Source organism: Vipera ursinii, assembly GCF_947247035.1.
Source record: "Vipera ursinii genome assembly, chromosome: 2".
Lineage (NCBI taxonomy): Eukaryota > Metazoa > Chordata > Lepidosauria > Squamata > Viperidae > Vipera > Vipera ursinii.
This window is the reverse complement of record NC_139513.1, coordinates 68,047,814-68,061,526: the sequence shown is the minus strand read 5'-3', so window position 1 is coordinate 68,061,526 and position 13,713 is coordinate 68,047,814. Positions and strand designations below refer to the sequence as shown.

Genomic DNA, 13,713 nt, shown 5'->3' with positions numbered 1-13,713 from the left:
TGGCCAACATTTTGCTTAAAAGCTGCTCATCTTGGTACTAAGCAGACAAAAAACCCCCACCATAGATTCCTCTATTGTGTTGCTGTAAAAATAAATTAGGAAAATCTTTATGTTCATCAGTCAAGGTCCATGATCACAAAATAGAGCCATTCATTGTAGCTGCAATTTACAGTATATGGCTTAAGATGTCTGAACAATAATGATTTACTTAACAACATATTCATGGTGTAGCATTCTATGTGCACAAGGTCGTAGAGTCCAGATTTGTGGAAAGCCCTGTAACACAACAGAAGGTTAACCTTGATCTTTAAAGCTTATCTAGAAATACTTGATCTTATAATTTCTATGATTCATGAGCTTGAGTCTCTGATTTATTTTTACCACGAATCACAACATAACTAAGGTGTGCTGGTTATTCTGAATTGATTACAACATGTTCTAGAGATGCATCTTTGCCCTTTGCAGGTCTTCTGTGAACATAGTATTGATGACAAGTGGAACTTTAATCAACAATATTTTCTCCGGCATTCAAGACAACAAGAAAACTTTCACCTGCTGATTTTCTGGCTGTCAAAGGGCAGGAGTCCAGCTGCCAGGGAAAAGAAAAAGCGAACAATGCTAGCTTTCACTGTGCTTTTAGATAAAACATTACAAAATCTCCTCTTTTTCCCCTTTTATTAATCATTCCAGTTAATTCTTTCTGGGTTTTGCCTGACTCAAACGTACAACAATTAATTCTGAGTTGATGAAGTTTATATTTTTATTAAATCAATGATAAGTTACAAAGGAGGAAAATATAGAATTATATGTACAGCATTTCCAAAGATAAGCCAAAGGGGATTATGGGGTAGGAGGGAAATTCCTCAGAGCCGCAAGAAAAGATGAGAGCTTTTTGCCAGGAAGTGATAGAGGGAAATTAAAGAGATTTGTACCAGCCAGGGTACAATGCCAAATGGACAACTGGTTGGATTGATTCATAAGAATACCCCCACCCCACTCCTTTTTGTTTTTTGCTCCAATCCTTCCCTTTCTTGTGAAATCAAACTACTGGGATGCATATTGATTTATACCGTCTGAGAATTTTATCTCATTAGCTCAGCAAACCTACAGTATTTCTTCATGGATGGCAATCCTTTAGCCACCATGCAGTCAATGACTACACATGCATGGTTGCTTTCTATACTATCCAAGATGTATTATTAGCAATGCTGGGGCTATGAAATAATCTTGTCAGCAAACAGATGCCACCACCTTTCAAAGCTCCACATCTGTAGATATCCTTAAACCCAATGAAGCTTTTTCCCCAGACACCTTTGGCATCGTACCCAATTGTGTGAGCTCAACATAATCAGGGCTGTGTGAAACCTGTGATTCCTGGAGGAATCCAGCAAAAAAAACCTGGGAACTAGCATTTATTTAGAAAGGGGCAGGTTGATTTTCTTGCTTCTCCCATGAATTGTAAATCTGGTACAATGCAAACAAACAAACATTCCTCTCCCAAAATTACCATGCACAAAGGAGATATGTATGCATAGTTGCATATTCTATACAGGTCAGGTATGAACTTTTTATGGCACAGGATGTGGTTGCGTGCATGCAGAATTTTAAACATTTCGTGTTCCTTTTTTTATTTGAATTCAGACACTACACACAGCCCTGGGCTAGCCCTTTACTACTGAGTTAGTTGGTTCCACAGGAAAGGCAGAGCAAAAGGCAAGTTCAGTTTCTTTTCCAGCCTTATTCACTGAACGAGCACATTCCATCCAATGCCTTATAAAGATAACAGTTTGCTATTAACCTTGTAGTATTTTAATAAAGAAATACAACTTGCCAACTTGAGTCAGCAATCTAAGTCACTCTGGAGAAACTATACTGTTTGTAACCAGTTAGGAACTTGTTTGTAAAATCCTTGGCTGCACGGTATATTTACTGTACATTGCAAACCTGTAACTATTTACTCAGGACAAAGCTACACTGAATTCCTGCTAGACAGGACCTCAATTTATTGATATAATTACCAAATGTAGCAATGTGATTGGATATCTCTGGGATGACACTTTATTTCAGACAGAAGGGTCAGGATCAATTACAATTCCTGTCTCTTCGCTCACATGAATTTATTTGCACTGACAAATGCTCTCCCAATAACAACAGATAAGAAGAAATGGGGATAATAGGGACTCTTTGGAGCATGTACTCATTCCTTAAGGCTGTATGAGAAAGGTCCCACATGTAATCCCTGTCATCTCCAGGTAAAGCTGTGAGAGATGGAGAGCCACTATCAGCTAGCACAGGTGATAACATAGAACCAGAGAGGGCTGGTAGTTGGACTTGCTATTAGGTGGCAGTTTCCTATGCTTACAGTGAGTAAGCAGGGTTTTTTTTATTACTGAGTAAGCCTGCTTAGAGCTGAACTATAAGGAACTGCACAGTATTAGTAAGCATTCATTGGAGAAAACATCCCATGAGAATAAGATAAATTCAAAGATGTATTCATGGCATGATAGCTATTATATGACCTGCTAAGAAGAGATTTCCTGAGGTATCTGCCGTAAAAAAGACCATGGAGTAGGTGTCTTCCACTGAGACTAAGTAGAATAGGCAGCCAGTGCTGGAGATTCAAATTTAGTAATATACTACACTATCTGATTAGCCTTTGCCCAGATTTTTAGCAGGGAAGCCAAATATATGCCAATGGTTGCTATGCAACCCCGTTAACAAGACAGGGCCTCTGGTGAAACTTACTCCTTTCAATCTCTTTTTATTCTACCCAGCTTTTAGGGGGAAGCAAAAATTCAGGACCCTGTGTGTTTGTCCAAAACAGCCGTGATTTTTTTTTTAAAAAAATTCAGATTCTTATATAGTTAGAATGAGATACATAAGCAGCTTCATATCAAGAGAGAAATATTTAGAACAGAGAACCAAAAAGTTTGCTTCTTGGTATGTTCCGTCAAATTTAAATCCAGTATGCCTTCTTCTTCTTTATCAGTCAGATTTTTTTCCAGTTTTCCTCCCTGAAACCTATCATCCATGAGATATAGCAGTGGGACAGCATATACTCTATCATTACCATTGGTCAAATAAGCCTCATCTACTCCCACAATTGAGATAAGAGCTGTCCCAAGACCTCCAGTGCCTTCAATTTGGAATAGAGAATTTGTGTATGATTCAATTTTTCTCTAAGTCAACTGGTAATTTCCTAACAACCCAACAGGTAATCAGATGGTGAGAGAACATTTTGAGTGTGGAGTGGTAATTGTTCAACGAAGGTGAAACCTTAAGTTTAGATGGTCTTAATCACTACAGGCTTCGCAGCTAGGATCAAGTAGGAACTATGGAGAAGAACCAGTTCTCTGTCTTGACTCTTGGTCAGCACTGCTCTCAACAGCTTGCCGAGGTTATATTCTCTCTCATCGCCTTACTTTCCAATACAATTGATTAGCCTCTCACATCGTACTTAGTCTTCCCCCATGTAATCTCATTTTGGAGTGGCCTGATGTTGATGCCATCTCACAAAGCATGGGAGGGTCCCCCCAATTTTCCCCTCCCTACCCCGCAGCCCACCTTCCTGCTTCAGTATGGGGAGAACTTCTGTCTCTCACCCTTCTTGCTTGCATTGGCTGTGGAGATCTTGGTCGTGTAGGTGGCAAGGTTGCCATTGTGCCCCGTGGCTGAGGAAGGGGGCAGTGTCAAGAAAGGAATGGGTTTCAAGCCGATGAAGTTGGAGAGGGAGATGGCATAGGGGGGACCAAGCAAGGCTGGGGGAGGTGCGGCCACTGCTGTCAGCGCTGGGGCTGGCGAAGGGGTGAGGGGCTGGGAGAAAGTCATGCCGAGGTCAACGGGGGGCGTCTGGGAGGTAGATTTGGCCGTCTCTAAACTGAAGAACAAGAAGGGAGAAAGAATGAGACCTGTGCATGCATGCCCATTTACATATAAAAATGCAGACACCTGTGGACATATACTTGGAAGTATATGTACTAATGTGTGCTGGAACAAGCTTGCACACAGCATAATATGCATAGGTATGGGTTAATATGTATAGTTTGCTTAATACATATATAACAGTGTGGTTATGGATATGGATATGCATTCACAGAAAGACGTGTTTTTACTGGCATGCATAATGACATGTGCAACAGAATAGGTACACACACAGACTGGAAATAGTGAACAAGGTGCTCTGAAGCATTTCAGCATCCGGATAAGATCTTTTTCCCCAGAATCCCCCTAGGACTATGATCATACATTTACGGTAACGAATCTTTACTGTCACAAGAGGAACCCATTTCCTCGATCAGTGTTCAGAGCTGGTTACGTCAAGGGAAGTTATCCTGTATCTTTTAGCAGCTCCTGTTTATATAATCAAAGCACTCCAAGATATTTCAGGCACTTATGTGTGAGTGGGCCCATGACCAATGGCTTGAATCAATATCTGAATTTCACGTCCTGAAACCAGTTTATCTGTCCAGGATGAAGGTGGTGAGGGGCAGTGGTGATAAAATTTAGTTTACTTTGGTTCTGAATATGTAAATATATTAGAATATAAAATAAGTGCCAGGGTGAATTCCACAAGAAAACTGATTGTATAAACAGGAAAGTGCATCCTTCAATAAGTAGGCCACGTCTTACCAGCCTGTACTCTACTGGCCATAATGCACAAAAAGAGAGCAACAGTTATTTTCTGCTCCAAATCTTAAAGCATCTCAAGTGCCAGATTGTCATACACCACGGCAAATATCCTCATATATTCCATTCAAGTGTTGTTATTTTGTGGATAAAAGGCAGTTATTCCACACTGAAAACAAGAGTCCTTTCTGAGCAGAACTGAAGGCTGCATCGGTGCTCGTAGCTGCAAGGAGAATTTCAGGGGAAAGCAGAGACAGCTGCCCAAAATATTGTAGTTAATGGTAATAGTCTCAGATTGGCTCATGAGAAACTCAAAGTTTGGAGGCTGTCAATCTAGGCTGGAGAGAGAGCGTGCAAAACTACTGACACTCATGGGCGTGCTGCAGGATGTTACGTTTTAAAATTCCTGTTTACTAAACAAAAGGTAGAAAGGTGGCAAACTAACAATTCACCCACCATAGCAAAGGGTTGCCATTTGGTTCCTACAAAGCTATCCATCTAAAAGTCCCAGGGCTTAGACACAGGAGGAAGAAGCTGCAGCAATACCTGTGTATATTTGTGAAAATGAGGTTTCCTCCCTGCCTCAACTCCCCCAGAGGCTATATTGGCTCTTACCAGGCTGTGATGAGGTACTGAGCCAAAGTGATGCTGACAGGGGTGCCTGTGATGGTCACATGACGTTCGGAAGAACCCTCTGTCTGATTCCCAATCTTGATGTGTGCTCCAGACATTTGCCGAATCTCGCTGATCTTGCTCCCCTGGCGGCCAATGATGCAGCCAATGAGCTAAGGAGGAAAAAGAAGAATCACCTTTAGGAGGGAAGGGTGCAAGGAATTTCATCCCCCAAGAAAACAGCTGAACTAAGGTGCATGGAAAATACTGAATCATTAAGTGATGTATTTCTTGCAGTGAAAAACAGGGGACTCTCAGTGCCTTACTTACAGTAGTATTTACTTTGGGGACAGAAACTGCCAAGATTAGGGTTATCTAATCTACAGGGATCTAGAATATGACAAACTATTGGAGATAGGTGGTTCCTCAAATAAACAGATCCTAGGCCAGGGGTGGGGAACCTTGGCTCTTTTATAACTTGTGGACTTCAACTCCCAGAATTCCAGAGCCAGCCTAGGCCATGAAGCACTTCATAGTTGATAACAAGCACCCAAACTGCATGTGGAGCTATCACTGTAGCTCATGTAAAGGATATTACAGAGGCATGCCATGGTGCTCCAAACTGCCCACACTGCTGCATTCTGGACAATCTACAGCTATAAAGTGGCCTTCTGGAGCAGCTTCATGTGCAGTAAATTACTGGAGTCCAAATGCAAGGTGATCAAAATTTGAGTAACTGTCTTAAGGCTGCTCAGTCTAAGTATGGCCACAAGTGGCATACTAGAAGAATTGTGCCAAGGTTTTCTGGCTACAACTTCCAGTAAAGCTAGGAGTCTAAGAAAACCAACACATTTTGTACCAGTCCTTTAGAGGGGAGTACAATCCTATCCAGTACTAAAGATGAAACCACTCCAGATTCAAGAGGTGCAAGCATCCATTACTACTCAGTCTTGTCAGAGTTGAGACTAAGATCATCCTTTCCAAGCCAGGAATATACAACCTCTACATACCGGAATTAGACACTGACAATATCATTTGGCTAGCCCCAGGCCAAGATGCATAATTTGAGCCCAAATTGACAGATCACCTCATCCAGAGGCTTCATGTAGATGCTAAACAGGAGAGGTGAGAATACCAAACCTTAAGAGGGGATTCAATCTCTCCCTCTTTGTCAACACTGACTGAACCCAATCATAGAGAAAGGAAAACCATCACAGGAACACTTTATCTTCACTTGGCAGATCAAAAGCTGCCAAGAGATTAAGAAGAACCAGGATGATTACAGCACCTTTCTCCTGACTATACCAAAGTTATCAACAAATGCCATTATCATCTTGATATTATGCCCTGGTTTGAAACCAGAAGGAAGTAAGTCCAGACAATCTGAATCTTCCAGGGGCCTCTGAAGCTGTAACCTAGCCACATACTAGCTGAAAATTGCCTAGGACAGTTGGGTCCTGTGAAGGCTTTTTGAGGAGAGGATGTTATATTCAAGGCAGGAGGTGCCACCATTTCCTCAAAGAAACACACCACACTTAACAATGGCACACCTCTGGATGGCCTACACCAGCCAGGAGGCACATGGATCTAATACAGAAGTGGCCAGGATCCTCAGCCTAGGGACACTGTCCCTTTTCTGATATTCAAACTCAGATGTTATTGAAGGGCAGGATCAGTCCTGTTTGTAGCTGGGTGGGCCCCCAGGATTGTGCTGTTTATGCTATTTAGCTACAAAGATTTATTAGACTGAACCACATTCTATTAAACAAGCGAGAAAGAGAGAGACTGAATGGGAAAGGAAAAAAATAATTAAATCATGTAGTTCAGGTTTCTACCAGACTGTGGCAGGAACTGACCTGCAATAATAAAACAGTGCAGCTTGTTTTGTAAGACTTTTTCTTTAAACAAAAAAATCCAACATTTTTTCCCCCTTGTGCATGTAAAATCGGGGCGCTGTGTAAAGGTCAATGTTGCTTACTACCCACATGCTTCCTGACTTCGAATAAAGACTTCAGTTTCCCCAACAGAACAGGCTTGCAGCTGGGTTGGCTGTGTGGGTGAGCAACTGGCACATTCCTCTTTTAGCTTGATATTATGGCTTTTGCTCCCAGAGAGGAGTGAGTGTGAAGTTTCTGAAGTTGTTGGAAAGTGGGTTTAACATACCTCTTTCCCACCCGTTGTTCCTCTCTCTTAGGACTTTCCAGTGTGATTACTGTGCTTTGTCCACTACTGCTAGTCCTGTGAGGTAGGCCAGGTCAGGAAACGGGCCCCACAAGGATTCCAGGAATGCCACTTTACTGGGTAGGGTGTAGTAACAGAATCACAAAAGCCTGCAAGCCTTTCTCTCTCTCTACCCACCTCTTACACTAAACAGAATCAAGACAGGACTATTTTGAGATTCTTTCTCACTTTCTCAGGACTGAGTTGCTGTTTCACTTCCCTTAGCAGTTACTCCCTTCAAAGTCATCTCTACATTCCTTTACAACTGCAATGACATCTGAACCTGGTGACAGAAGGAAAGAGCCAACTACTTATCAAATTGAAATAACGGTTGATGCAAACAATCTTTATTTCCTTTAATATCTGAAGATTCAATTATTTCTGGATAACCCCTTCATGGTACAACTGGGCTGCCATGAAAGACATAGCAGCAGAGTTTGTATTAAAACTCAAATTATGGTTTTGAACCCTCCTCCCTGGGATTGCCACCGCTGTATAGACTGCATTATTTTTTTAAAAAACTTTGCCTTAGCTATGGTGATGAAGTTTGGATTTTTAAGCATTACTGAGGTTAGAAATTGGTTTTCCACCTGCTTCTTTTTCTTAGCAGTTATTTAAATAACACTGTATTCTTTCTGCTTAGACCTGGGACAGAGGCAGCACAGGTCACTCAAGTTAATTCTTTGTCCGATTCCAGATGGAGGAATGCCCTACTTTTAGTCTTGTTAGACCTCCTACAGGCCTTTGAGATCAAAGTGTCCTTCCAGACTGTTTGTGAGAATTGAGTTTCAGGAGCACCATTTCACAGTGGTTCCATCTGGCGGTTCTAGTGAAGAGTCACCCCAGTGGCTACTCTCCTGTGGGATACCATAGGGCTTGTTTTCCTTCCCTTCTCCCTCTCCCCCCCTTTTTTCCTTTTGTTTTTGGTATCCACATGAAAGTCTTCTTTGTATTACTAGCTATGCTACGCTAGAGATGTTTTGTCCTGATATCTGAAGACTATCAGAGTCTGGAGGGGATAGAGCAGACTAGGCCTGAATCCAAGCAAGATAAGAGTTGTTTGTGCATCAGACTCTCCGTGTTTTCTCTTTGATAGGAAATATTGATCCTGTATGAGTGGGCTGTAACCTGGGGATCCTTCTGGATTCTCGTCATATGGTGAGTGAACTGGTTAAGACTGTGACTGGGATATTTTTCCCCAACTTTGACTGACCTGCTATTTGTAACCCTATCTGAAACAGGATTTTGCCAGAAGAACTAATACTATTGACACCGCTCATCAAGACACCTGTAATGCACCCTACACGGGTTTGTCCTTGAATTTACCTTCTTTACCACCCAGAAGCTGCAATTGTTAAAAAAAAGCAGTATTGTGGTCCAGTGGTTCTCAACCTTTTCTTCTTTTTGTGGCCACAGACCATGGCCATGGACCACCAAGACTTATCTCAAGATTTAAATCGTAAGATTTCTTCAAGCCTTTGAACACCCAGGTGGCAACAGCTGAGAATCAATGCTGTAGTCCATTTGCCAATAAGTATTCTATGTTGAGAGCATATTAAGTCTGGGTTGTGCATTGCCTCTCAGCAGCCCTGGACAAAACTAATTTCTTAAAATAGCCATTTAAATATTTTAAGAGGCTTGACAACCCATTTTCTTAAAACAAACAAGCCACACAATGCCATTTTTTTTAAAAAAAAACAGATCATGAATTTTCATGTCTTCTGAATTCTAATGAAATTACTGTATCCTGCTACACTTTTTGCAATCCATGAAAGCTAAAAATAATTAGAATTAAAAGCTGAATTGTCTGGTATAAAAAAGTTGCCTGTGCTTGTTGTAGAAGGCTAGAGTATTAATCCTATTTTTAAAAGTTGTTTGCTACCTAACTATATTCCCCAAAGACCATAGTTCTGTGCCAGAACACAAGGTTCTCAAGAAGACAATTCCTAAATAATTAACTGGCTACTCCAGTTCAAAATAATTGTATAACAGATGAAGTTAAAGCCCTTTCTCTATCCAAGACTCTCCAGTTCTGCTATCCATCTGAGTAAACAATATTAGTCCAGTTGGAAAAAAATAGCTGGACCCAGAATAAGGCAGCTTTCTCATTTCCAACAATAAAACAATTTGGATTTTTTTTATTCTGACATAGTTGCCTGGCAAAACGTGGCCCTTTATTGGAAAAGATTTGTCTGGGGAGTAGATTTCTGCTTTTCTTGGAATGGAGTCCCTCTCTACAGACCTTGGTGAACAGGAGCAGAGGAAAGGAATGAAAAAGGGTCTGGATTTATGCCCAATGAGCTTTTATACTGATGTGAAATGGGAGGAACGGAAGTGGGTACAATTACAACAGTGCAAACAAAAGACCAAACCAACCACAGCATTAACCCAGCAGAGTAGGCAGCTCAAATCAAAGTCTGACTTACATCATTGGGAACTAGGAACTCCTGAGAGCTATTCTGAGAATTTGCATCCAGGCCTACAGAGAAAAGAGAGAAAGAAGACACAGAATTACTGGGGCCCTTTTGCTACCCCCCGCCTGGTTACTCCTTGAATGGGTATTTCATAATCTTGCATTCCCTAGAATAAGCTAGAACTGAAATGTTAGCATCTTAAAGATCCTTTCTAGGCACCATAGTTACAAAGAGCAGGGAGGACACAAAAAGGATTGGACGACTTCCCAGCTCTTGCTAAGCAATCAGCAGCTCCAAGAGGAGGCTTTTGTTTTATGCCATTTCACCTAGGTCACATTACACAGGACTAATTTTAGATAGTCCCGGTGGAATTCCAGCCTATCCCAGCCTCTTCCTGCGTGATGCAGACCCCATTGGCTACAGATCCTCTTTTATCAAAATAAGAAACAATCCTGGTCCTTATTCAGATGATTAAGAGCTTTGGTTCAATGGCATGGATTTGCTGCATTTTTACAGAGGCTACTTGGAAAAGCCCAAGGTTCAATGAATGAATAAACACACCTCCCAAAGAAGGCTTCTTATTGTTATGCATTGTTTATCTCAGATCCTTCCATTAGAAGAGATTACAATTTTGGACTTGTAGCTTCATCCAGAGATTCAGCTCCTAATTATTCTTGGAATAACTGAATCCATCAATTCAGTGTTGACGCTGAGAGACCACACATAGACCTTCTCCAGGTTGATCCCTCCCTGACCCAGACTTTCAAATCTTATAACAGTGCCTGCTCCCATTGCTTCTGTAATTGAGTCCATACACCCGGTTGTCTTCTTCTGTTTCTTTTCACTTCCCCCCCCCACCCAACTTATAGACTTCTCAAGAGAGCTCCAGATATGTCTAAAATATGATTATGTGAGCCTGGGCATTTGTCTCTTTAATAAGAACCATGGCTTGATTTGTTCTAGGATCCATGATTGGGTTTTTTTGGTTTGTTTTTTTTTGACTACCCAATGTCTCTGTCTTAAAATATCAATACTCTTTCTATCCTGCTTCTTCAAACTCCAACTTTCATTTCCATAACATGTCACAGGAAAAAAACACTGTGCATTGAAATCATTTACATTTTCAGCTATTTGAGCAGTGAAGCGTCACCAGCATAGCTAAGGCTATTGATGTTTCTTCCTCCAATGTTAAAACCACACTCATCTTTTTCCAATCTAGTTTCCCTCAATATATATTCAGGATGTAGATTAAAAAAACATAAATAAGGGGAAAACCTTGTCTCACTCCTTTGCCATGTGGAGCTAGTCTATTTTGCTATGTTTGTGTGGATGGTGGTTTCCTGTCCTGTGCATAGGTTTTACATTAGGACAAAAATCAAAGGATATTGTGTAAGCTGTTGCTTTGTTCTTTGCTTAATGGCTTTTGTGTGATAAGAACAAAGATGATAAAACTATTTCCAGCAATATCAGATCCAGCCAGAATGATACATGCCTTAGTTATGCCTTACTTGGATTCCTGCAATGTGCTCAGTATGGGGTTGCCTTTGAAAACTGCTTGAAATCATCTGCTGGTTCTGATTGTTGCCACAAAGCTGCTTTTCAAGATTTGCTATAGATAGCAAGAGATCTCATCTTTACAAAAAACTATACAGGGTGCTGATCTATATCCAGGCAAAATTTCAAGTAGTGCCCAAGATATTCAAAGGCCTAAGCAATTCAAAATCACTTACTCCTTCATATCTCTCTCTCTCTCTCTCTCTCTCCCTCCCTCCCTCCCCCCCCTCTCTCTGTATTTAGAGAAAGAAAATGGGAACCATTGAGAAAGTGTATGCTGGGCCTCTTGAGTTGATTTCCTTTGTTCCGCTCCTCTGCATTTTAATTTGAAGATGGCTATAATGATGGATATATTGAAAATACAGAATTAATAAAAACAAAAAATACTCTTGGCTAGTTAAGATGAATTTGCAAAATATTCTTCTTTAACAGGGGGACTAGCCGATGGTGTTATATAACCTATTTTTAACATCTCAATTTAAACAATGCTAAACTGTAATCTGGCTTCTATGGTTTCAGCTTATCCTGTTTTGTGAGTGCAATAATTGTTGTCTGTAAGCCTCAGGTTCTGCTTTAGTTATGTATGAACCCAGTGTACTGCAGTTTATTCAATATACCATGACTTATTATAAATCAGAATTCTAGTCACTGCTTAGGAAATAGCCACCGATTGTTCTAGAAGATGAGAACCACTTTGGAAATTGGACTCACAGCTTTCTCCCCCCACTCTCTGGCCATATTTCTTTCCTGTCCTGCTGTAGATGATGTAATCCAGATGTCTGTATTTTGCACAATCAATTACAGTTTTTCAAGCAGACTGAGAATGACCCAAGTGATCTACAGTTGTGCTCGGTAAGCATCTTAATAAGTGGGTGACTGTCCTGAGGATTATGGATAGAAATTGAGGTGTACATTAAAGAATCAACTATCATTACTCCAGTAGAGCTACCTCACCAAGTGTGCACTTTTACAGACTTATTTCCTATTTATGTCTCTGATTCAAGTTTCCCCAATAATTATTTTTAATTATTCCTTAGGTTGCTTTCTTTTTTTGGTAAAAGATAGCCTTCCCGACCTGGCATCTTCCGTGAATGCTGGACCAAAACTTCCATAATATTCATCCAGCCACACTCTGCCTTTACTAACTTGGGATAATGCTCACACTTAGAAGAGGTCAGGTTGAGGCAGGGTGCTATAAAATTACAGGCTATGAACGTAAGTGTATTGACGGAGGGTCTCAAAATGCTCTCCACAATTCTTTTGCTTTCTTCTTTTAGTATTTATATCCCAAATAAATCCTTAACAATTCACTAGATTTCATTTCACTTACCAATACCAATATCATATCTTTTAGCAATCCTCTGCCTGATCTGTAAAAATAATTTTAATGCAGATTCATTTTTATGCCTATTTCATGCAATTCCCAGGTATCACATGAAAGAACGACGCCATAGGTTTATCTGTAACTCTAATAAAAATACTGTTTACATTTCAATAAAAGTCACATATTTTTCTTTGGAATGTAGTGTGTTAATTTATTCAAGTTATATTGTTCTAAGTGACATTTCTTGGTGAAAAATTGCTACTCATTAGTGCTATTTATAAATATGTTTCTGTCTCCTCTCTCTGCAAAAAGAAGTATACTCGCAAAATCTTTACACTGTAATTAAGGATCTGAGATTATCAGAAATTATATAGCCTTATCTAATCTCAGGGCAGATAGTGATGCAGAGGATTCTAAGACTGGTCATCTTACAGAACTCTTACACACAACTCTCTTACCTGCAACTATAGATGGAGTTTGTGCCAAGGATGAAAATGAGACAGGGTGTCCTGAAAGCTGCTGCAACTTTGTCACCTGAACAACAGGAAAAAAACAAAACCAGATAACCCTTAAATATAAATAATTGTCAATTCTACATTAGCGGTTCTTGACAGTATCTTGGAGAGTCTCTCCAAGCTCAAGATTTTCTCATAGCTGGAAAAACTGGTTCCAAAAGGAACCAATAAAACTATATCGACCACTGTGTTTGTATTACTGTTTCAAATAAGTCTGGGATAGTAACCTTTATAAAGGTATCTTTTAAGAAGCAATCTTGAGCTATCCATCTCATAACAACAGGGGCTCTTTTTCACTATGGTTCATGCCAATTTTAAATTAGGTTTCGGCTGTAGCTGTGGGATCATCTCCATCCACTTAAACAGTTACCACTAAGGATACAGAGATGGGCTTTCCTGAAGGTCAAGATTCATTGAGTGGTTAAAATTAAGTCATTCTAAATGCTTT

The 13,713-nt window shown here is 40.4% G+C and overlaps 1 protein-coding gene across 2 annotated transcripts in view; it reads right to left on the bottom strand.

The window, feature by feature from the left end:
• Nucleotides 1-370: 370 nt before the first annotated feature.
• PCBP4 (poly(rC) binding protein 4) overlaps nt 371-13,713 on the bottom strand; it is a 50,490-nt gene continuing 37,147 nt past the window's right edge. The window contains exons 10-14 of one of the 2 annotated variants that reach the window (XM_083351804.1): nt 13,209-13,284; nt 9,885-9,937; nt 5,242-5,411; nt 3,603-3,877; nt 371-589 (exon numbers count right to left, since the gene is read on the bottom strand). In XM_083351804.1, coding sequence (XP_083207930.1) covers nt 549-589; nt 3,603-3,877; nt 5,242-5,411; nt 9,885-9,937; nt 13,209-13,284 — 615 coding nt within the window. In that variant the 3' untranslated portion in view covers nt 371-548. Of the gene's footprint in view, nt 590-756; nt 3,878-5,241; nt 5,412-9,884; nt 9,938-13,208; nt 13,285-13,713 lie in introns of those variants that run through there. The other variant, XM_083351805.1, reaches the window with a different exon arrangement.